The 22,273-nt window shown below is 43.2% G+C and overlaps 2 protein-coding genes across 4 annotated transcripts; one reads left to right on the top strand and one right to left on the bottom strand.

Annotated features, from left to right (window-relative positions):
• Positions 1-2,592: 2,592 nt before the first annotated feature.
• cdca7b (cell division cycle associated 7b) lies at positions 2,593-9,198 on the top strand. Its single transcript, XM_047605202.1, has 10 exons — positions 2,593-2,742; positions 5,444-5,608; positions 5,704-5,804; positions 6,022-6,265; positions 6,359-6,421; positions 6,586-6,768; positions 7,095-7,250; positions 7,378-7,527; positions 8,510-8,646; positions 8,751-9,198. The coding sequence occupies exons 1-10, from the start codon at positions 2,725-2,727 to the stop codon at positions 8,770-8,772; spliced, it is 1,239 nt and encodes a 412-aa protein (XP_047461158.1). The 5' UTR covers positions 2,593-2,724; the 3' UTR covers positions 8,773-9,198.
• Positions 9,199-11,509: 2,311 nt separating this feature from the next.
• On the bottom strand, positions 11,510-19,370 carry sp4 (sp4 transcription factor). Of its 3 annotated transcripts, none has more exons than XM_047605530.1 (7): positions 18,605-19,370; positions 18,247-18,317; positions 16,915-17,265; positions 15,596-16,808; positions 15,109-15,307; positions 14,789-14,982; positions 11,510-13,835 (listed from the first exon to the last, which is right to left on the bottom strand). In XM_047605530.1, the coding sequence occupies exons 1-7, from the start codon at positions 18,609-18,611 to the stop codon at positions 13,561-13,563; spliced, it is 2,310 nt and encodes a 769-aa protein (XP_047461486.1). In that variant the 5' UTR covers positions 18,612-19,370; the 3' UTR covers positions 11,510-13,560. The 3 variants fall into 3 exon arrangements, with proteins under 3 accessions (XP_047461486.1, XP_047461484.1, XP_047461487.1); XM_047605528.1 differs by having other exon boundaries at positions 14,789-14,988; positions 18,605-19,367; XM_047605531.1 differs by lacking the exons at positions 18,247-18,317; positions 18,605-19,370 and adding an exon at positions 17,928-18,177 and having other exon boundaries at positions 14,789-14,988.
• Between the last annotated feature and the right edge of the window lie 2,903 nt (positions 19,371-22,273).

The raw sequence follows: 22,273 nt of genomic DNA, 5'->3' as shown, positions 1-22,273 counted from the left end.
ACAAACATATTGCTGTACGCAGAATAAATTTCCCCCTGCTGGCTGAATCGAGAACGGTAGTCCTACCTTCTTTGACACAACACAACGCAGACCGGTTACACATGTAAATACACTGAATCAGATAATGAGAACTCCGGAGTAACGTGTTTATTTGCACTTAAGTTCTCCTGTTATAGTCCGATTAACGTAGAATGCATGTAAACATACTGTTTGCTTCTCTAAAGGAGACATTCATTTATCATAATAAACTTATGTGTCTTTGAGCAGATCAAAGTGTACTGTCTTAATGAATGCTTTTTCACGGTATGTGAATTTCACATCAGGTTCGTTGAGTCTTATAAAAACAACTAAAATTTACCATGCTAAAAAAGATATGACATTTGGCAGTTGTGTTACATATGGTTGATAAGAGCAGAACTCTGTCTTTAAAAAGTGGTTACTTGATTGAGTTCTTCATTTCCCTTTTAAGGAACAATCCAGACATCTAAAGATTGAGAAAAGACTGAAGATGAAAGTTATCATGTTGTGATGCTGGACCAGAGTAGCAAAATCTCTGATAGCGAAAGAGTAGCATTTAGCTAAACTGCTTAAGTACTGTCTCAGCATCCAAAGTTAGCAGCATCTAGCTACTTGTACATGGCTTTGACAGCCCCCTCTATTTCTACTTAACAGTTAACTAAAGAGCAGCCTTCAGTTCTAATGTTAAACCACCATCAAGTCTTCTTGTCCAGCTTCAACAGCCCCGGCTACGAGCGTGGTCGTACAGTCATACACGCACGGCCTGGGCTCACCCGCATCTTTGTTGTGTGTCAAAGACTGACTGATGGATACAAGTGGATTGAACTCAGTGACATTCATAAGCAAGGCAGGCGGATGTGGAAGTGATGTGGTTGTTGTAAACTCATGATATGGTTGGAGAGCCTGCTGCCGTTATATGGGTGGAGACATCGCGTTGGCACACATGTGATGTGTTCTGTAGTTTATTTAAGTACATTTGCACTCACAAGACAGATAGACACAATATAATGCAGCAAACACAGATACTTACAATTGCAGGTGTATTTGTGCACACTGATATGTGTGTAGGCTTAATACACAAGATTTACACTTTGCTATTACACGCATGCATTTCCATATCCTTTCCATTGAAGGAAAATTACTGCCTTGACTGCTGCTTGATAAAACACCCTAAGCACAGCCCGCTGTGTGCATGTGTGTGCATGTTACTTGTATGTGGAGGGGATGTTAGGTCAGCGGTGGTACAGAGCCGGGGTGCGGCACTGGGTTCCTGAGGCTGCTAGTTCCTATCATTTTGCAGCCCTCCTGATGGGTCTGTTACCCAGCAGGCTTCTGACAACTAAACTACAGTGGAAGGGGGAGCAGAAGTGACACAAATGAACAAACCATTTTTGTGTGATGCTGGTGCTCTGTGATTATGTCACAGAAAGCTAAGTGATTTGTAATTGATATGGATGTAGTCAGAGACCCCCACCCCTCTATGCTGTCTTCATATTGTTATTTTCCCATTTAAAACACACAACCCTCTGCACGCTGCTGGTAGGACAGCTCTGCCAGGGAAAAACAGTCCAAATTAAAGATTTTGTATTTAGGAAATTTATATTTGGTCTTTGGTGGAAAATTAGATGGGAAGCTTTAATATCTGCTAAAAAAATAGTTTGAATAAATCTGGCACACGTTTTTCTTGATTAAAATAAAAGACCAAAAATATGACATTTTATAATATATCCACTGGCTGAAAAGACTCCACCAAGGTCACCAAGCGGATCAGCTAGACCTTGTGGGCATTTAAAATGTACTGAGAAATTGCTCACAAGTACATTGTCTGCCAGAGGTGAGTCAGAGGCAGAATTATTCAAATGAATTATAAAAGTAAAACGTGACAAAGCAATGCAAACATACTCCTTTATAATTAAGTCTGATGTAAAAGTAGCAGTATCATTAGCAAACGTTTATTATCATTAATTGTGTCCTATTTAATTCTTTATTTCATTAGTATGTATCTGGCTGCTGTATTTGCCTTTATATTTTGAAGAAAAAAGTAATGTGATAATAATGGTTATATATATATGTATAATGTATATATATAATATATATAATTATTATTTTTGGTAACTTTATTGTGTTTAACCTGAGGGTTTCTTCCCTCCATATTATCAGTTTACATTGTGTTAATAAATTATGACAGCTGTTGCATATTGTGCATACTATATTTTATGTGGTAGCAATCCAACAGTGTTTTGTTTTGGGGTACAGTCCACCATTGCAGTAGCTGCGATAAGTTCAACACAAAGGAACACACGGTCGACCAGGCCTCTGCTCGAGCCCATCGACTCAACATGCTAGCTACGCCCATATGCTGTTTCGCGCGAAAGTGTGGACCGTACCATGTGAGAATAGCGGGGAATTCATACATAAACACAGCGAGAATTAAATGTGCCGGAAAACTCTCAAACGAGCAAAGGATGTTCAAATGATGCTCAAACGAGCAAAGGATGCTTAAGGTCGTTAGTGGAGTCTAATAATTAAAATTACTTGTCTTAAATACAATTTCAGCAATCGGCCTATCAAAGACAAAACCCCCACGTTTGTATTGATCGAGCGTCTCCAGCGGTTAATTTTTAAATCCTTCCCTACACATTGCTTTCCACGTTGCAGGATAAAACTTGTTCTAGTGGACGGAAAGTTACCACAAAACGGAGAAAAATGACACTCTCCTCAAAGGTAAATAGTAGTGCATGTAAATGTTGATATAATTTCTCTGATGTATTTTATAATGCAGCGGAAATTTATTGTATCAGAATCAACAACAACAAAAAAAATACGAATGAATGTTGGCTTGGTCGGCCTACAACTTGAAAGACACGCTGAGTTGTTGTGTGTGTTACTTCAAGATTGTTTTCAGGATTTCATGTTTGATGATTCATGTTTTAACAACACACTGTGGTTTTGAACTGGCTAACCAGCAAATGTACACGTGTTCGGCTCAAATGCTCGTATATATTTTGGGTTGCTTGAGCAGAAAGCTGGTGCTCAAAGAGTGTATGTTCAGTGTTTTGATGATGAGCTTCATAGTTGTTGTTGTTGTTATTGTTCCGGAAAGGTCAGAGGTCAGCACCTTGATATTACGTAAACAAATACAAGTATCGTTTGATTAGAAGTTATTATAAAGGTGACGTTAAACCCAGTGTTTGGTTCTATAGTAGTAGATTTTACAGTAGTGAATTTGAGTGTAAGAAAAGTGCTCATGTATAATTTTCTCAGTTTATTATCAGCCACAAGATCAAAAACACTGATGGGAGAACTAAGCAACATTGACCAGCTTGTGAAATGTTCTGCTGGGAAACATTTCAACCTGGCATTCATAATAAATACAGCTTAGGAACAACTCAAAAAAACAGCACGAGGTGTTGACAAATTCACTGGATCCCAAACTGATCAAGTGTCTGTGGGATGATCCACAGAGACTCCTCCTCTCAATTCATAGGACCCAAAGCCCCCCACTAACAACATCCTGTTTCCAGACACCACAGGACATCGTCAGAGGGCCCACGTCCATTCACTGATGAGTTGTTTTGGAGGCCCAGTTAAAAAGGTGGTCATAATGTTATGACTGATCAGTATATATATTCTATATCTGGGATTTGTGCGCAGTAATCTTGACACACATCAAACTATCCCACACATCCACAGTAAATAATTTAGTCTTAATGGAATGCAAACGTAATGCTAAAACAATACTATTTAAAGTGGGCTCTCTGTGTGGTTACTTACAGCCTGGAAGGAGGAAATCAATTTATTAGATCCCAAACAATGAGGAAGTAAAGCTAGAGTCAACAAAACAAAAGGATTTGAGTGCCTGTTCCTTTTCCACTTCACCTTGTCATTGGCCTTAAATTGCTCTGCGCTGCCATGGCTCAGAAGGCCTGCGGTGATAAGGACTTACTTGGGTTTAGTTTGCTTTGTGTCAGTGCAAGCTCAAGGAGATAAATTAACTTAAGCGACAGCCTCGTTTCTGGTGATTATGGGAAGCTGCCAAGTTATGTAGATAAACCAAATGTATTTTCTCACAACTCCGTCTAGCCTTAACAGTAGTCACAGATGGAGGGTGGCTCCCTCTGGTGCAAATTATAAAAACTGATCTGAGAAATAATCTGGTTGCTTAAAGAGATTGTGGAGTTTCTTTTGAAGTGGGAGTGTATCAAGAACTTAACAGTTTGGAGAACCAGAGAGGTGTACTGGCATGGAAGTCGAGCGGTGACCTGCTGTGGATAGGATCTGCAGCAAAACATGTCGTAGCCTGTGATGGATAAGTAAAGCTATTACTGTTCAAGGGCCCCAGACTTGGTAGCAGAAATAGCACCGTGTGGTTTAATGTGTAGAACACAGGAGTTACTGGTCAGATTTTGTATTATTTTTGTAGCTTAAAGTTTGTGACAGAACAAGTTGATGGTCGGCCATATGCTACTGTTGGCCTGTCGCTGAGCGTCGGCAGCTTTTCAGTCGATTTAGCATTTTGAATTGCATCAGTGTGACATATCCGTCAGAGTTGGCAATCCAGTGCATGAGAAGAGACACTAAAGTGATAAAAGTAAAGGACAAAGTTCAAAAGGCGCACACAGATTGCTCTCCTAGTCTTTCATCTTAACATACAAATGCGGAGCGACCGTCGGTTGCTCTTTCAAGCCTCTCAGCTCATAGTGGCTCTTCCAGTTTCCTCTTTTGAATGACAAACACAGAGTACTGCCACCAGCTGGTACAAAGAATTAAGAATTCATGTGCTAAGTTGATGTTGGCTGCAGGCTGTAGTCTTTTGTCTGGACTGTGTCACTTGAACAGAGCGCACGGTTGGTGGGAGGAGACCCACAGTTGGCCTTCAGTGCCAATATTTGACGTCAGCCTGGTTTGTCCGGGCCTGTACACCTTCCTTAGGTTTAGAATTAATATGTACACTCAATAAAATGCGTACCCTGGGGTTGCTCTTTTTGTCAATTGACTGTGGTGGCAATAGACTCTTGTTGCTGTTGCTATGTTGCTTCTCCAACCAGAGACGAGTTGAAAATAATTTACTGTTGGGAAATAAGCCAACTATGGACAGGTAACTAATACAAACCACTTCAGACAGAGTCCCTGTGTGAAAATGCTCTTTAAACATTTTTTTGGGGTTGACTGATAAATGAACAATAAAGTGCCACTCTTGCTCTGTCTGTTTTACATCTGCAGCACTTGCACTGTTGTGCAGAAGAATGTGGATGCGCATTTCTAGGAAAACAATATATATTCATGCTGTTGTCTAAAAAAAGTGCATCAGTATCATCTCTATGTTTGTTGGTTGATTTCAGACTAATGTCTGTGTTGCGGTGAGAACATGTTATCTATTCCACCAAACCTGTTTTAATGTGATGCTCATTGTGTCCGTCGTCAGGCTCGGCGTCTCAAACATCGACCGTATCATTTCAAATCCAAGTTCATAACTGCTGAGCTGGCCCGTCTGTTCTGCCAATCAGACAGCGAGGAGGAGTTTGAAGGCTTCAGCGAGAATGAGGAAGAAGAGGATGGAGGATGTTTAAAGAAACGACTAAGAAATAAGGTATAAATCATTCAATACTGTGATTCAGTGGAAAAAATGGCGATGTTGCTGTCGAGACTTCAACCTGCCTTTCTTTTCTCTCTGGTTCTGTGCAGGTTGTGGATCCAGCGGAGGACAGTGATGTGGACACGGGCTTTTATTCTGATGGCGAGGAGGACCCCCCGACAAAGAGGAGGAGTCTTTTAGTAGCCCTGAGGTCTGTCGGTGTGAACTTTTAGGAATTTAAATTGTGGGGTACAATTGCCACTTTGTGCCGTGACTCCTAATGAAGCAGTTATGTATAGTCACTAATATTTTTTTTATTTAAAAGTTAAATTGAGCATGAATGGAGTCGGTCTAGCGCTGTTTGATAGTGTGTCCCATCTTGTGTGTTTCATGCTCTCTTCTGTGATATTTCTTGTCTTGCTCGTCAGGTTTCCCATCAAAAGACTGTCCTCCCCCAAACAGCAGTCACAAGAGAAAAAGACCTCAAAGCCAGTCAAAGAAAATCCTCCTCCACGGACGACTAGAGGAAGGAGGGCAAAAAAGAAGCAGCATGAGGAGGAAGAAGAAGAAGAAGAAGAGGAGGAAGAGGAGGAGGAGGAAGAAGACAAAGAGGAGGTCCTGTCTCAGAGCCTAACGAAACGGAACAAGAATATCCAAGAAAACAAGGCCATGGTACCGAGACATTACTTCATTTACCTTTCATCAGCTCCTTCCTCGTCACGTACTGTATGTGTGACTCTGGTCTGCTCTGTTGATGTTTTTCAGCTGGCTAAGCTGTTTGCTGATTTGAGCACTATGGCAGACCTCACTCAGCCTACCACCCCTCCAGTGAGTACACAAGCAAACAGCTAAATAAACCTTTTGTCAAACATCACTAATAACATAATACTTCATTGGGTTTTCTACAAAGTGACACAAGTTGAAGATGGCACACATCAGCAAAATGACAATTGTACTTGTACTGTTGTGGTATTCAAACACTGTCTCTGCAGAAGAAGAGGCGAGTGACGGAGAAAGTGACACCGCGGAAACGCAAGTTTGAGCGAGACCTCGGCTCTGAGAGGAGGAACCCGTCCCGCAAGGCTCGTCCTCCTGAGAACTTTGGGGTGGAGGAAAAGAGTGAGCCGCTTAGTCGCAGAAGCCCCAGAACCGTAGACATCAAGAAACTGGTGGAGGTACGACATGCAACACACACTTCACATCATGAGGTGTCTCTACACACCCACAGCTCTCATGAATGAGACGTTAAGGCAAAGGGACTAGTATAAGACATCTAGTATAAGTACACTTTAGGAACATGGTTGGTGGTGTTTTTATTATATATTAGTAACTTAACTACCCCAGACAAATCCACTCTCTTTTAGACGAATAATATTTAATTTTGAGACATCTGTTAATCTCGGTCATCATTCTGCAAATGTGCCTCAACAAAGTACTCATAGCATTGGAGTTAATGTCATGTTTGCGCCGACTCAATTTTACCCACCGTGGTCGTAAACAGGTGGATGGCGAACTGGCTGGTAAAAGAAAGAAAAAGAGGAGGAGTCAATCTTCTAGGAGGAGTCGGTATGTGGTGAAGTCAGTGGATGAGATCACCAAAGAAGACCTGGACAACATAGCATACCGCAGCAAAGACAAGATCTGGGACAAGGAGAACGTGAGTCACGTCTTTCCCCATTTGCACCCCTCAACAACCTCTGCAGCGTTTTTTTTTTTTTTTTAAATGTCTTGCGTCTGTGTGTGTTTCTTCACTGTTTTTTTTTTTTTTGTTTGTTTTTTCTCAGGGCAGCTCATGTCACCAGTGCAGGCAGAAGACTCTGGACACCAAGACAGTGTGTCGCAGTGGTTTCTGTGCAGGGGCCAAAGGTCAGTTCTGTGGACCGTGTCTGAAGAACCGATACGGAGAGGACGTTTACACCGTGCTGCTCGATCCGGTCAGTGCTCATATTCAGATATTAAACGTTTCTGTCACTGTGAGTTAAGTGTACTTGAGAGGAACGATGTCAGCAAAAACAAAACCTGGCAGAAAGCAAAATGTATATTTTACACAGTACTGGTGCAAACACATCTTATTTCTAATACATTTTTTTTCATGTATGTAACCATCTATATTTATTGGTTTATTTGCTTTCTTAGCTTGTCCCTCTTAACCAGTTGTGAAGTCTTAAATCAGGCGACCCCCCCGTGTCACTTTTGTAAAGTCTAATGAATTATTATTCAGAATAATGTCAGAGATGGACTCGGATGTTATAAATCAAAACTGACCTGAGTACTAATAATGGGACCTAGTGTGACATAACTGAACACGTTGCAAAGAGCACCACCTACAGGAGTGCTGTAGGTTTGCTGTTTAAAGGCATCTACACAGATCAGCCACAACATTAAAAGCACTGACAGGAGAAGCAATTAACACAGAATATCTTGTGACAATACATTGTTCTGCTGGGAAACTTTTGGACCTGGTATTCATGTGGATGTTACTTAGACTTGTACCAACCACCTAGTCCAGACCAGACCAGCCCCCCCTTCCCAGTCCCCACAGATATAGGACCTAAAGACCCCCCACCAACAACCCTCAGAAGGCTGATGTCACTTCTCTGAGGAGGAAGGTGGTCATAATGTTATACCTGATCAATGTACAAATGACAGTGAGGAAAATCTACCACAGGGGAAAGTAGCGCAAACACATAGTCTCCAAATTGCAATGTTTTTTTTGGTGCCTGTTTGTCATGTCATCCATGATTGTTGGTTTACTGTCAACAATTGTTGAATGGTTTTTGCTTACTCTTTCTTTTTTCACATTACTCAAAATAAAGCTCATGGATTTTAAATTGAATGTGGTCAAGTGCTGCGTGTGAAGAGCTAACCTTGATTTTCCACTTACCTTCATTAAATGTGAACGTATCTTGTTTGTAGACATGGTCGTGTCCCCTCTGCAGAGGGATGTGTAACTGCAGTCTGTGTCGTAAGAAGGAGGGCCGCTGTGCTACTGGTATCCTGGTGGGCCTGGCTCGCTACAGTGGCCACGACAATGTTCACGAGTATTTGGAGAGGTAGGTCAACTCAATCATGTTCTACAGTCTAATGTTACAGACCGGGATGAAATCCACTTAAAACCAAAAAGACAGTGAGCTCATGTCTTTGTTTCTTCTTGCAGTATTCAGAAGGACCTGCAGTGAGGCCCAGAGGACTGACCAGAGTCAACTTGCTCATATAGCAGATAGAGCATAGGTTCCCGTGCTGCAAAGTACTGTAGGAACCATCTTAAAGCACAATTTTAGGTTTTAGAGCAAACTTTTATACAACTAGACAAACAAAAGCAAAGGTTTTCTTTTAACGTCACCTTCTGATGAGGCACACCTACTGTTAATATGTTTTATATATCCTGAGTTGAAGCTGCATGAGATGCAGGAATGTTTTTATTGTTTTTAAGCCAGTAGTTGTTTTTATTTTTGTTGTTTTTTGGAATATTTCCAATGTTAATGTTCACCAGGACAATTGTCACGTCTTAATTTCTGTGTTACGGAGCCATTTATACGAACAACTTCACTGCAGCCCTGTCAGTCCACTGTAAATATTAATAAAGAAGAGCGTTGTCGAAAATACTTTGCTGTTTTATTTTTAATGCAGTACAGACCATGAGTATAGGGAGTTTAAAATGTTTTGATCATCAGGCTCTCAAACTATGGACTAAATGAAACTCTTAGCTTTAGTTTCTAGACGTTAGACATCAGTATAGAATGAACTGGGAGACGTATTTTGCTTCCTTCTATTATTGTATCATCTCTCACAGATATCAACACTACACCAAACTGTCCTCAGCAAGGACAACCAAGCACAGTATTATTGCATTCAGGGGAGGAGCACACAACTTTCACAACGGCTTCTCCAGGCAAGTCTGAGCAAGCAGCCATTGTGTGTCTGTGTTTGTAGCTGATGTGCAGAATGCATCATTTCCCCAGGTGAGTGGGGTCAGGTCCAGGTCGACTGCTAGTTCCTGAGGTGACCTGGAAGCCTGTGAGCTGCTCTCATTGTGATGATTAGGAACTTCAGCTCCAGGGCGGGAGTCGGAGCACGGTCAGAGGTCAGCCTGAGGCCACACCGCTACATGCAGAGAGCCAGAAATATTCCTGCCGTCTAGTGAAGCTTGTATCACCGACTTACAGTCGCAGTTTTATAGCACGAGCATGAATAGGAGCGCACACCAAGCATTTGTTTGAATGCTTTTAAAATGTTTCCATGTGGAAACATTTTAAAAGGGGGCCCTCAGATGGTTACCTTTTGGAATATTATGCATATAAACCTTCTGATGAAAACTTGTGATGCTCATCGACAACCCCTCCCCAAGCGACCCCCCTTTTTTACCTCCAGACAGATCGTCGAGCCGGGTGACGAGATGCGATGACGTCCTAGCCTGGGGCCCCCCCTCCCAGGAACCAAGGACCGCCCCTGGTCAAAGCTGCTGTGAGTTAACGTACACGACAGACGTACTAAAATAACATGAATTAGAAGCCTGGTGGTGGATGTTAGTACACTGATTAACCCATCACACGTCTGTCCTTGTGCTGATTCTTAGAGACTGAATCTTATCAAACTAATTACACCTCCTTGCCGGTGTTTTCAGCTCGTGCGCTCGTACGTTCACCCGCCCTCGTCTTGTTAACGCGACCTCTTTGGAATTGGCATGGACTCAAGGGTGAAATGACGCATGTGTATACAATTACACTTTATATCAAAAAAAAAAGTTGACTGTGACATCCAACCGTTGTGCAAAAATATTTTCATTATTTAGTCTTACATTGCATTTATTAGTCCTTAAGCAGCAGCTCCGTAAAACCCCCGGAGGAGGAGCGATGGTAGGTTTTGCTGTTTTCGGAGGGGTATGGGAGCAGCTCACTACGTGATGCTTGTTCTAAACATGATTTGGTTCGCAGTCTGACCAAACAAATAAGAAGCAGGTATGTGATCTTGAGTGGTACCAGATTGCACTGTGACTCAGTAGTCACGAGTTTATAACGTCAATCTGGAGGACTTCGGATGCAGGAAGGGTAACTGGAAGCAGTAATTGTCCCCAAGGGGAGGGCAGATGCTCTGTCACTGCTATCACAACACAGCTGGGAGAATATCCAGTAATAAGGAGCGGGGAGGAGTCATACACTGTGTGTGTGTGTGTGTGTGCTGAGTGTAAATTGCACTCTATGTATTCATTGCTAAGGCTTGATATACTGAGGGTTTACGACAGAACTCACTTGCCAGTTTTTTAGGTACACCACTTAAGACGAATGCATTCTGACTTTGCTGTCCTCCACTAAATCATCTTGAAGGTTATGGTAGTCAGCAATTGACTAAAATAACTGCGAGAGCTGTTGATTCAATTGAGTTTTCACTTCGGATGCTGGAGTTTGTCGTACTTTTGAATCGTTTTGGGTTGTACCAACATGTGTTTCTATTATTTTGCCAGGTTTTAGTCAGTGGGCTAGTCTAAATAACAGATTATTTTATTTTAGTAAAGAGAAACAGTGCAGCTTGCTCCCATCAGCCAACTACTAAGGCTGAAATGGACAGCTTTGTTTTATTTTCTTTATCTTTCAATTCTATCTAGTTTAATATTGAATGCAAAATGATAATAATAATAATGCATATTTATAAAAAGCACTACGCCATGTTTAATATAGAACACATATAGTAGGTAGGGGGGTCCCTACTTAATCTCTCAGTCATTCTGCAGCTCCTTGGCTTGAAAAATCTTGAAGACCCCTGATCTAGTGTTTAACTAAATCCAGTATAACGGCACCAGATACTACATCCTCCATAATAATCATACAGTTGAATTACCACCTTTCTGATGCCGATTTGGCACGCGAGTGTTTTTCTTTGTATTTCCTTAATACTCACAAATAGCAGTGCACGAGCAAATTTAAGTTTGACTGACTTTATTGTCAAGTGTTATGCAGGCAAAGCATCTTTTCTGCTTGTTTTCTTTTTTTTTTTTATTGACATAACACATTTGTACAAACCAGTTTTAAAAATATCAATAAACCGAAGCCTTTGAGGCTAACCTGGCAAAAACCCATTATCAAATGTCATGGAGACGAACAAACATCTTTAGAAAAAGATTTACAAATGAGATGTCACTACAAAATATCAAAGAAAAAAAAGAGTCGGTTGTCACACAAAATATTACCAAAAAACATCTAAATTCGTTTGGTATCAACCTTTTTAAACTTTGAACAATAGTCACTCTTTTTGTTGCTTTCTTCTTTTGTCATTTATTTTCCTCCAAAAAACACGTAATGGCGCAAAGAGTAAAAGAAAGCAGATGTGAACAGCAATGGTCAGACGTAGAAAAAAGAAAAAACAGAAGCACAAAGAGTAAAGGAGAAAGAGAAGCAGCACTACGGCAAAAAACTCAAACATGCTGTACACAACCTTGGAATCAACGCACACAAATACGAGTTCAGCAAAAGGCAAATATTACAAATCAAGGATAAATAATAAATTAGCCATACACAGCGGGGCCCTGTGTGTTAACATACTTCAGGGGAGGAGAGGGAAAGGAGATTTTTTATAAAATAAAAGTATCTTTTAATTTAAAAAGAATGTACGCACCAAACTAACACAGAGCAACACCACCAGAAAACATCTCGTAATATCCACGTAGCTAAATGGCCCACTCCCACCCACGGCTCTCGTCCCTCTTGCGTCACCTGCCTGTGCTGCGCTCGGCTCCCCGGCTCATGGCGCAGGAGAGCTCCCCTCCTCCTCCTCCACCCGCCTCGCTCTGAAGCTCCCTCTGTACAACAGCTTGTGTTAAGGCAATTGTGGCACATGGGTGGTGTTAGCGGAGTTAGAGGTGGAGAGGTGTGGCCAACAGAGCACAGAAGGCGGCGGCGGCGGCGACAGTGCAGCCATCTGACACAACCGTCTACGATTTTATTTCTTGCGAGAAAAAAAACTTACAAATGCAGTTGATAAACGGTGGCATGTGTAAATGGTTTGTCCGGATGACGGCACTGCTTCCTGATGTTTTCCCTTAGAGCACGCAGATCTTAGAGCGAACTGGCTTTTTTTTTCGTTTTTCTTTTTTTTTTTTTTTAATTAACAGAGAAAACTTCCCCTGACAATGTAAACATGGTTTCACTAGGATTGTCATTATAGTATTGCTTTCACTACACAAACAAAGTTGTAGAAAGCTAGATTGTTTTTCTCTATAGAAACCTTATTTTTTTTTCTCTAATGGCCACTGCGCCTCAATAGGAATGCATTATTTATAAATCTTATTATATGTGCTTTTTTTTTTTTTTTCTCTCTACTCCTTTAGATTTATGCCCTATCAGGAATCAACACCTGAATCTCATCTGAGGACTTAAACCTGAACCATAAATAAAACTCAAATTAGGTAGATCCTCTGCAGGACAGCATGGGAATACAAACACGCTCTCATTCATACACACACACACACACACACACACACACACACACACAATCCCAAAACTGTCACTGCTCCACAACAGCTCTGTACCATGATTGACCCTCAGCACTGTCTGACAGGTATGAAACGGGAACACAACTTTGTGCATAGAGTTAGTTTCTGTTGCGATTAAGAAAAGAACGTCTCTCGATGTCGGATGGTTTTAGATTCTGCAGGTCCCCCCTGTCTTGTGCTAATCTACTTACATTCCTTTCCCCACCGCACATGGAATTATTATAGATTAATTTCATAAAATGCCAAACTAATCTTTCATACACACTAGATTTTTTTGTTATTATACGTGTTAGTCATCTTCTTTAGATTGTGATGTTTACAGTTTTCGGTTTCTATCCATCACATCATCCCGTCTGCTTTGAGACCCTTTTCGTGATTTTTTTTTTTTTTTTTAAACGATGTAAAATTTAAAAAGAAAAAAAAAAAGTTATTTTCCTCACAGTCCCTGCAAAGACCTCCAAAAAAACAGGAAGTCAACCGCCTATTCAAACTCCTCCTCTGCCTCCTCCTCTTCCTCCATGTGATTGGAGGTGGTGGGTGTAGCAGGGTCAGAGTCACGCGAGAGCGTTGCCACAGTGACGATCTGAGGGGAGGCGCCCAGGTCTTCGGGGGCGTCCTCCTCCTCCATGTCGTCAGTGGTGATGATTGCCACCGCGGTGCCGCTCTTCTTGTTTTGATGGGTCTTGATGTGCTTTGAAAGGTGGTCGCTGCGCATGAAGCGTTTGGAGCATTCGGGACACTCGAAGCGCTTTTCACCTGTGGGAGAGAAAAGACGGGGTCACAAATAATAATAAAATTAGCTTTGTTTGCGTTGATTTGAGAATTAGAAAGCTCATGTGTCGCTTTTTCCAGTGAATCAGTGTAAATTGATACTTCTGGATTTCGGGCTGCAAACGAAACTGAAGATGGTGCCACTGTTTTTTTTTTTCCTTCTTCAGTTACAGTACATACACTACAGTACATTTCACAAGACTGAAGACAAGACACTTCAGCCATAATATGGACTCATATGTGATAAGATGCTGTCCTCAACTCCACCAGTGCTGAACTCAATATGTTATTAAACACTGCCCAGAGTAGGGGATGCTGTTTGTTGTGCTGCCCTCCACCTTGAACATCACAGCTAGAGATGGAGCCGTTGTAGAGCGGGTTTATAAATACGTAGGAGTCTGGCTAGACAGCTTATTGTCCGTCTCTTATCACGTCCACGTGGCGCAGGCAAAGGTCAAGACAACACTATTTTTTTCTGTTCAGAAATCCTTCCTGTTTTGAAACCAGTGATTGTTAATTGACCCTATATAATACAACGATCATTGTTCGACTATGGGGAAACAATTGCTTTGGTCACATGGCCCTCTATGTACTGTCGTCACAACATACACTGGTTTACGCTTATTTATACATTTCTCTTTGATACTCGCCCCCTATTTAAGTCAACTGCTGCAGCCAAGAACAATACACAATGGTCCTCTTACATCAGAGTCAAGATTCTATATCCAACACATCCTCTGGAGCCGACGTTCTGCATGTAAGAGCCTACATATAGTTATTTTTAATTATACCTGTGAATGTTTAACTTCTGTTTGATCAGTTAGCCATTCTCATTTGATTTTGTTTGTCCTGTTTTGGATTCAGTTGTCCTTTCTCTTCTGCCACCAATCTGACACTGTGAATAAGAACATTTTCTATTTTTTTGTGTTTTTTCCAACCTGTGTGTGTTCTCCGGTGTCTCTGCAGCTCGTCGCTCCGGGTGAACCTCTTGCCACAGAAGATCCAGTTGCAGACAAACGGCCTCTCGCCGGTGTGCCAGCGCAGGTGGGCCCTTAGGTGAGACGTCTTTCCGTACACCTTCCCGCAGCCCTCCATGTGGCAGATGTGCTGCTTTTTCTTCGTGGGGTCCCCACTGTTCCTGCAACAAACACTCGAGTTAGGTGAGAGCTGGAGAGTGTGTATGTTACACAACTATTTAAATTCTTTTTTTTTTGGTTCAGGTATCATCAGTCTTTAGAAATTTAGTTGTGTCCCTTACCTTCCCTCTCCATCCCTGCAGTTTGGACAAGAGCAGGCGACTCGTCGAAGCCTCTTGCTGGGTGGCCCCTCCTGGTCTGAAGAGCTCTGAACGGAGCCCAGCTGGTCCGGACTCATTGATGAACCTGCTGCCACGTTGCCAACAGTGAGAGTCACCGAAGGCGACTGAACTTTGACCCCGTCCTGACCCTGTGGCTGACCTGGTTGAAAAAGATTGTTTCAGCTTATTTATTAAAAACAAGTACAGTGTTTTAGTTGTGGTTGTGTAGAGAAAATATGTACAAAGTAGTCCAGAGGTAGACACACTATTTGACTGAGCAGGTAAGAAGCAGGACGTCCTCATATAATTCAGCTTTGAATAGTAAGTATAGGATACTAGAGATGTTTCTTTCACAAGTTTCACCTTAAATGCTCTGGATCCACAACCACACTGCAATAACCAGATAGTATAGAAGTGAATGATCAGTACTGGATTATTGAGTCCTTACCCTGTAGACCAGCAATGGTGAGGGGTACACCCTGCACTTGAACCCCAGCTGTGCCCAGTCCGGCGATGCTGACAGTCTGCACCCCTGACCCCGGGTTGATCTGGCCTGCGCTCAGTGTCAAGGGAGTTCCACTCAGGGAGACCAGGCCTCCACTTCCCACCGGTGTCCCACCTGCCACCGGAGCCAGCGTGAGCTGCTGTGGCATAGCTGTCCCAAGACCGCCCTGAAGGGAGACTCCACCGGGCAACTGCAGAGTCTGCCAGGTGAGTTGCCCGGAGGGCGACAGGGTTGGAGTGCGAATAAGGACGTGTGCTGGGTTCTGGAAGGCCTGAATGGGCTGCAGGGTTTGTCCTGGGGCCAGCTGAAGGGTCTGAATGTGCTGAGGTTGCTGCTGGCCCTGGGCCTGACCCTGACTCTGAGCCTGGGGTTGGAGCTGGATCTGTTGCACCAATTGGTGCCCCACCTGGCCCACGATCACCTGTTGGATGGATCCTGCTGTATCTGCCTGGCTCTGCAGCCCGTTGGCCTGGTTCTGGCTTTGAGAGTCTGCCTCGGTGCTTAGCACCTGGGTGTCAGCTGATCCAACCTCAGTTCCAGCAGAAACCACTTGAGCCCCATCCGGCATGCTGTCACCTTCAGCTGCCGCCGCTGATCCGGCTCCAGCTGTTGCAGGAGCCGCCCCGGACACCGCTGTTGTGACCAGCTGGTTTCCATTGGCAACAGAGAATGTGCCATCTGCTGATTGGATAAGCTGCACGGCTCCGCCCCCTCCGACATTATTGATCACAGGCAAAGCTAGAGTCATTCCACCGAGGTTTATGGGTACCGTGGTCATGACGGGGGTTTGGGAGCCTTGCAGAGTTTGCAGCTGGAGCGGGAACGACTGTGCGGGACGGATCTGCAACGGGACCGTTTGCTGATTGGCTGTACTCGTCAGGATGGTCTGCTGGTTGGCTGGCTGGAGGATCGCCTGGGCCTGACTTGAATTTGAAGTCTGGATGATCTGCACCTGCTCAGGTAGAGCCCCGATGGAGGCCGCCTGAGGGCTGATATGGATCTGCTGTCCATCTGCCGTCTGCAGGTGAGGTATGACCTGATACTGGACCCCGCCCCCAGCATTGGGCAGGTTCTGAACCTGGATGATCTGGAACTGCTGCTGCTGCTGCTGTTGCTGACTGGCTGCAACACTGTTGGTCCGCACTTCTGCTTTCACCTGCCCAACAGAAAAGGTGTAATGATAGAGTTAAGTGAAGTAAAACAGACAATCATTTTAAAAAAAAAATGCCCAAACCATGTTCCCCTACTCCCTAGTGCTATACCTTGCGTCCACAAGGAGAGCTGTCATTGGCCAACGTTGTTGCTACAGTCACAGCAACAGGTTGACTGGTGTTCTCCTTGGCCATAGTAGGTGCTGCTGTAATGATCTGCCAGCCGTTCCCTGTGAACTGTGCTGGGACCAGTTCCAGCTGCTGGGGCAACAGGGCCTGACCCCCGGCTGTGTCCACCACTATCTGACCCTGGAGTTGACCTGCTTGCAACTGGATTTGACCAGCTTGGACCTGGATCTGATGGGCCCCTGCTTGGACCTGGGTCCCCTCTGCTCCTCCCTGCCCTCCTATCTTACTGCAGGTGGCCGCGAGCAGAGCCAATGGAGAGGGCTGAGAGGAATCCTGGAGGACACAGTAGGACAAAGGGCAGATGAGTGATGGAAGGGAGGAGGACAGAGCGAGAAACGGTCAAACAGGAGTGACAAGGGAGGCGATGAGAAGAAATTACTCAGGGACAGAGGCGCACACACACACAGACGGCTCATGTTCATACGCAAACACATTATGTAAAATAGTGTAAATAAGCTTAAGGAGAGGGCTGAGCAAGTATCGCCTCTCACACAAAGAACAATTTAAAATGAGGAAGAGAAAGGGTAAAGGGGCGAGGGGTGGGAAGAAACACGGTGCAGAAAAAGGCAACACAAAAAGCTGAGAGAGAGCTGTCAGTGGAAGTGGGCGGTATTACAGGAAGCGAGTGGGTGGGCGTGTGAGAACCACATTTCTCTTTTCTCAGAACAGTGGAGGAAAATGCCGCCTTCTCTCTCTCTCCTCCCTTTCAAAGGAACTAGGTCGCAAGCACACATTTTTTAATGCTGCACACCTCACAATTCTGCAATTCGGGAAACAGCTTGGACTGCATAAAAGCTCAAATAGCATCAAAGTAGCATAGCGGCGATGCTTGTCACACACATTTACCAACAAAAGGAACAAACAGACTAGCTTGAAAATATAGACATATACAACCTGCTAATAATAGAAGTTAACACAGTTGCACAGCCACATACCAAAGCTGCAGGTCTTTAAAACAAATCCAGACGCGGGGAATCAATTAAATTTCATCACAAGTCAAACGGACAATAGAAAAGTACACTGGTGAAAGAGTGACAACCATAAAAGCCTCTTTAGGAGGCTCTGTGCTGGCTCTCAGCAGGGCTGCACAGAAGCAGGAAGTGGAATTCACCAGAGAAACGCCCCCAGAGGTGTCTGGCTGGCTGGCTGGCTGGGAGGGAGGGAGTACATTTTTGGCCTACAGGCAAGGCAAAAAGTAATGAACTATAATAAACTCCTATTACTTTTCTTCCTTTTGTTGGTTTTTGTTGTTACCTGCGATCCAGAACTTTTCCCCCTTTTAGATGCTTTCCCTCCTTCAGTTCCAGATGATTCCTTCTTCGAGTCTGCGGAAACAGGAGTGAAACGTTAGAATATCTCCAGTTTTTAACATCTCCCCGCGCTCAGTGCCTGCAAAGTGGCAGGTTGAGCCGTGCACGGGCTGCTACGTCCTGTAAATAAAATGTGAGCGTGATGCAGATAATAAAAAAAATACAACAAAGGTGATCAATAAAGGCAGAGGAGAAAAACCAGTAACCTCATCATCAATATCAAAGGGGGCACTGAGCCTCGTATCTGTCAGACGGATAGAGAGGAGAGAGGGGTGGAGACGGAGAGGGGGGAGGGTACCTACCACTCATAACGCATTAATATACGGAGAGGGAGAGGGTGTAGTTCACGGTAGAAGGCCGGCCGGGTACAGAGGCGGAGGACGGCCTATATGTTCGGCTCTGGGCCGTGGCGGATCTGCCCGTTTGACGAAACCACCCACCGGCCAGGAAGGGCGGTGCCAAGCGCAGCCACAATCAAGCAGCCCCCAAATAACGGAAATAACAGGGAGAGCGCGCGGCGACCGTCCCCGCTCCGTCGGACGCCTCGCAGCCCCGTCGTACGTCTCTTTTACCGGACACGCAGTCCATAAACGAGCAAATTGGCGCTTGTCAGAACGGTATCCACAGAGAAGTTGGCAGTGTGTGACCGTGGAGGCCCACCCACTTCCATTTAAGCATCAGGACAACACCCTCCTCGCTGCTCCTGCCTGTCAGCCGCCGCTCCTCTCGTGGCACGACGCGCGGGGACGCCTCGTCGCCGTCCGTCCTAACACCGAAAACAAACCGTCACCAGTGTTTTTATTTTGAGCGCATTCCCGTTTTTTTCGTGCACAATTGATTTTTTAAAGGGGGAGATACGGGGAGATAGCTGTGGCTTTTGTGGGCGGACGCGCTCCTCCCACATATTCAGATTGGACGACGGGGCTCGGTGTGCGAAGGTCGAGATGGGAGTTGTATTTTGGTGAGGCCTCGCCTTCTCGAACTGACTAGGGCGAAGGGAACTACGACTCCCATGATGCTCCGCGGCGTCGGTCGGCTCGAAGCGGCCCTGGTGGTAGTCACGTTAGTGTGAGAGGCAGCGAGAGGGAAGGGCGGTGACTTCTGTGCTGTGGGGGGTTGGGCGAACGGGAAAGGGAGGTGTGTGCGTGTTATTACTTTGACGATGGCACTTTGAAAACAAAATAAGGCAGGAACTAAAATGTCATTACTATAAAGACACAACTACAAAAAAAAAATGCAACATATATCTGGACATACTTTAATTTATTTGGCCCGTTTCTGTATTTTCCCTCATACGTCCAACATGTTAAGGTGGTTTTAAAGGTCATGTGGTAGAAAATTAGACAGTTCAAGACTGAGATAAACTATAGATTGATTGCTCAGCAGGAAATTTGTTGCTCATTCATTCCTCAAACATTTTTTCTACATTTTTTTCCACTGATTTCTAGACAGTTCAAGAAAAATTCTACATCAAAATAAATAGTTTTGAGGATATGTATTTGCAACAAATGCAACATTTTAATTGTTAATTAACAGAAAATATATTTATAGCAGTTCTGATAATACAGTAGAACAGTCATTAATTTTTTTAAAAAAAACCTATGTTTGACTTTTATTCTTCAGTAAATTGATTTGCATCTTCAGTTAAGTATTGACAAGAATTGACATTTGGCTATACATTTTTATAGTCTAACTACATTTTATTGTCAAAATCAGTGCTACCAACAAATCAATGTCAAAATAGATACCGCTACAAATCAGAATAATATGTAATCAACCTAATTGATGTAACTCAAATTCAGATGTGACACTATCTTGTTATCAAAAGAGACACCATCGGTGTTTAGTAAGTGTACAGGAAAGAGGAAAGAGTTCAGGTCAGGACTGAATGAGTGGTATTTAGCAGGAAGTGAGCAGCAGACACAGTCTGGAGACAGACGCGACGTCTCCCGCTCACGTGACAACCCTTCTTTCGAAAAGAAATGACATTTTAAATTCTTCCCAGCAAACCAAAGCTATGTGTTGACGCAGTGGGCCTGTACAGTCCCAGGCAAGGGGCTCTCCAGAACGGTGACTTTTAGCAAAGCAGAGTCACAGCCCTGGTTCACCAAGCAGAAAACATCATTAGCAGAAAGCCAACTGAGGATATGCCTCTGGCACACAAGGGAAATATTTAGGCTTATAGGCAGCCAGCCAAGGCAATACAATGGCACTGTCTCACTCAGATGTACCCAGTCACACTGATACTCATTAAAAGTACATGCAGTTTTTTTTGTGAATATGGAAAAATGGAATAATTGAGACTTAACTATCCAACCTTGATGTTTGAATATTATAAATATACCCCAAAAAACGAGACGTATTTCTAATCAACTAAGAGAAGAGAAGTAGTTTGCGTTAAATAACGTGACTGAGTACACATCTAACACTTGGTGTATGAGGTTTGAATGTGTGTGTGTGTGTGTGTGTTTTAGAGCAGCACTAGTACTCACTCTATTGTAATGTAACTGCACACAAACACCCCCCCACACCCACCCACTCATCCCCCCTCCACACGCACACACCTGGCGTGGCCCAGAAACATAACACACATGCACTGTGATTACTGCGGAAGCCAAGAGTCTTGTTCCCGCCCCCTGGGCCACACTCGGCACCACGTTGCTAGGCAACGCACTCTCGTCTGAAGAAGGGGAGTTGTCTGTTTTGTGTGAATGCATGGCGGTGATGGGAGGGGGTGTGGTAGAAAGGAGGCAGCGAGTGGTCTGCTGTAGATAATTATTCTGCACATTAAAAAAAAAAAAAAGCTTAAGTTTAAATATTCTGTGCAGCATTACTGCGTGGGATTAATTGACAGTTATATTTTAGCTTTGTTAATCGTATTGGCAATAATTTAATAGTCTTTTAAATTCTCTATAAAAATTTCGACAAGGCAACGGCCAAATAAATCACAGCAGCCAATGATGTTTTATTCCCATAAATGTGTGGAAATACTACATGAATATGATGTTTCTTTTCCCGCTGCCACCACTAGATGGCGCCACACACCAGGTAGGCATTACATTGGAGAAGAAGTAGTGGGAGCTGTGTGTACGAGAGAAGACACCGCATTGTAAAAATCAAAGTTATGCATTGCAAACACGAGTAACAAAATGCACGTTTCAGTTTCAAAGTCTCCCTGGATTTGCAACACTGCATCATATTTGATTATTGCTCATTTTGTTAGTGTTTGTAAGTCATATAGTCGGCTACTATTGCTGTTCTTCTGAAAACATTAAGTGAAATACTTTTAATACATACAATTTGTGCATGTATTTAATGTACCCAGTTATCTTTCAGTGCTTTCTAAAGCTAACATTTACAAGAACATGCCATCTGTGTGAGCGGGGCCTTTATGAAGAAAGAAGTGCTTCATACTTCATTAAGGCCTACCTGCAGGATGTGTGCAGTTTTTAACTAGCCAGTGCAATAACAACACTGCAAAACAATATTTTTTTTACAATAAGATTAAAAAAAAACTAAATTATTTATGTTAAGAAAATAACAAAATATATGAATAATTATGATTTTTTTTATGAATAGTTATATATATAGCGTGTATTTTTATTTTTATTTATTTTTTTTGAAGTAGAAACAAATCAGAATTGAGTTCTGGAAGACCAGATTAAGAGCAGAGTATGAGAGTTAGATTTTAGTGAGCTGTAGGGTTCGGTCATTATCTTGTTTATGCATTCTCGTTTGTTTTGGGGTTTTTTTTGTTTTGTTTTTTTCTAATTCACTGTAGCCTTCATGCTAACTCCAACCAGGAGCACAGTTAGCTGTCATGAATTTAAAGTGTCATCCTGACAGTGTACATATTAAGTAATCAAAATAAGATAGCAGGTAGATAAGGGAGTCTGTAGCTAATAAAATTCCTCGCTGGCTAAAATGGGACAATCAGTTTGTGGCACAGCACAGAATGGCACAGCTTCATT

Source organism: Mugil cephalus, chromosome 14 (assembly GCF_022458985.1).
Source record: "Mugil cephalus isolate CIBA_MC_2020 chromosome 14, CIBA_Mcephalus_1.1, whole genome shotgun sequence".
NCBI classification, from domain to species: domain Eukaryota; kingdom Metazoa; phylum Chordata; class Actinopteri; order Mugiliformes; family Mugilidae; genus Mugil; species Mugil cephalus.
Note: the sequence above shows the minus strand (reverse complement) of the source record. Positions and strands in the feature narration are given on the sequence as shown.

Excerpts from the sequence above, each read along its gene's own strand:
- cdca7b (XM_047605202.1), top strand. Across the intron at positions 5,609-5,703 it reads AGAAACGACTAAGAAATAAG|GTTGTGGATCCAGCGGAGGA; the intron begins GTATAAATCATT and ends GGTTCTGTGCAG. Across the intron at positions 8,647-8,750 it reads GTTCACGAGTATTTGGAGAG|TATTCAGAAGGACCTGCAGT; the intron begins GTAGGTCAACTC and ends TTCTTCTTGCAG.
- sp4 (XM_047605528.1), bottom strand. Across the intron at positions 17,266-18,246 it reads GGAAAAGTTCTGGATCGCAG|GATTCCTCTCAGCCCTCTCC; the intron begins GTAACAACAAAA and ends TGTGTCCTCCAG. Across the intron at positions 16,809-16,914 it reads GCTCTCCTTGTGGACGCAAG|GTGAAAGCAGAAGTGCGGAC; the intron begins GTATAGCACTAG and ends TCTGTTGGGCAG.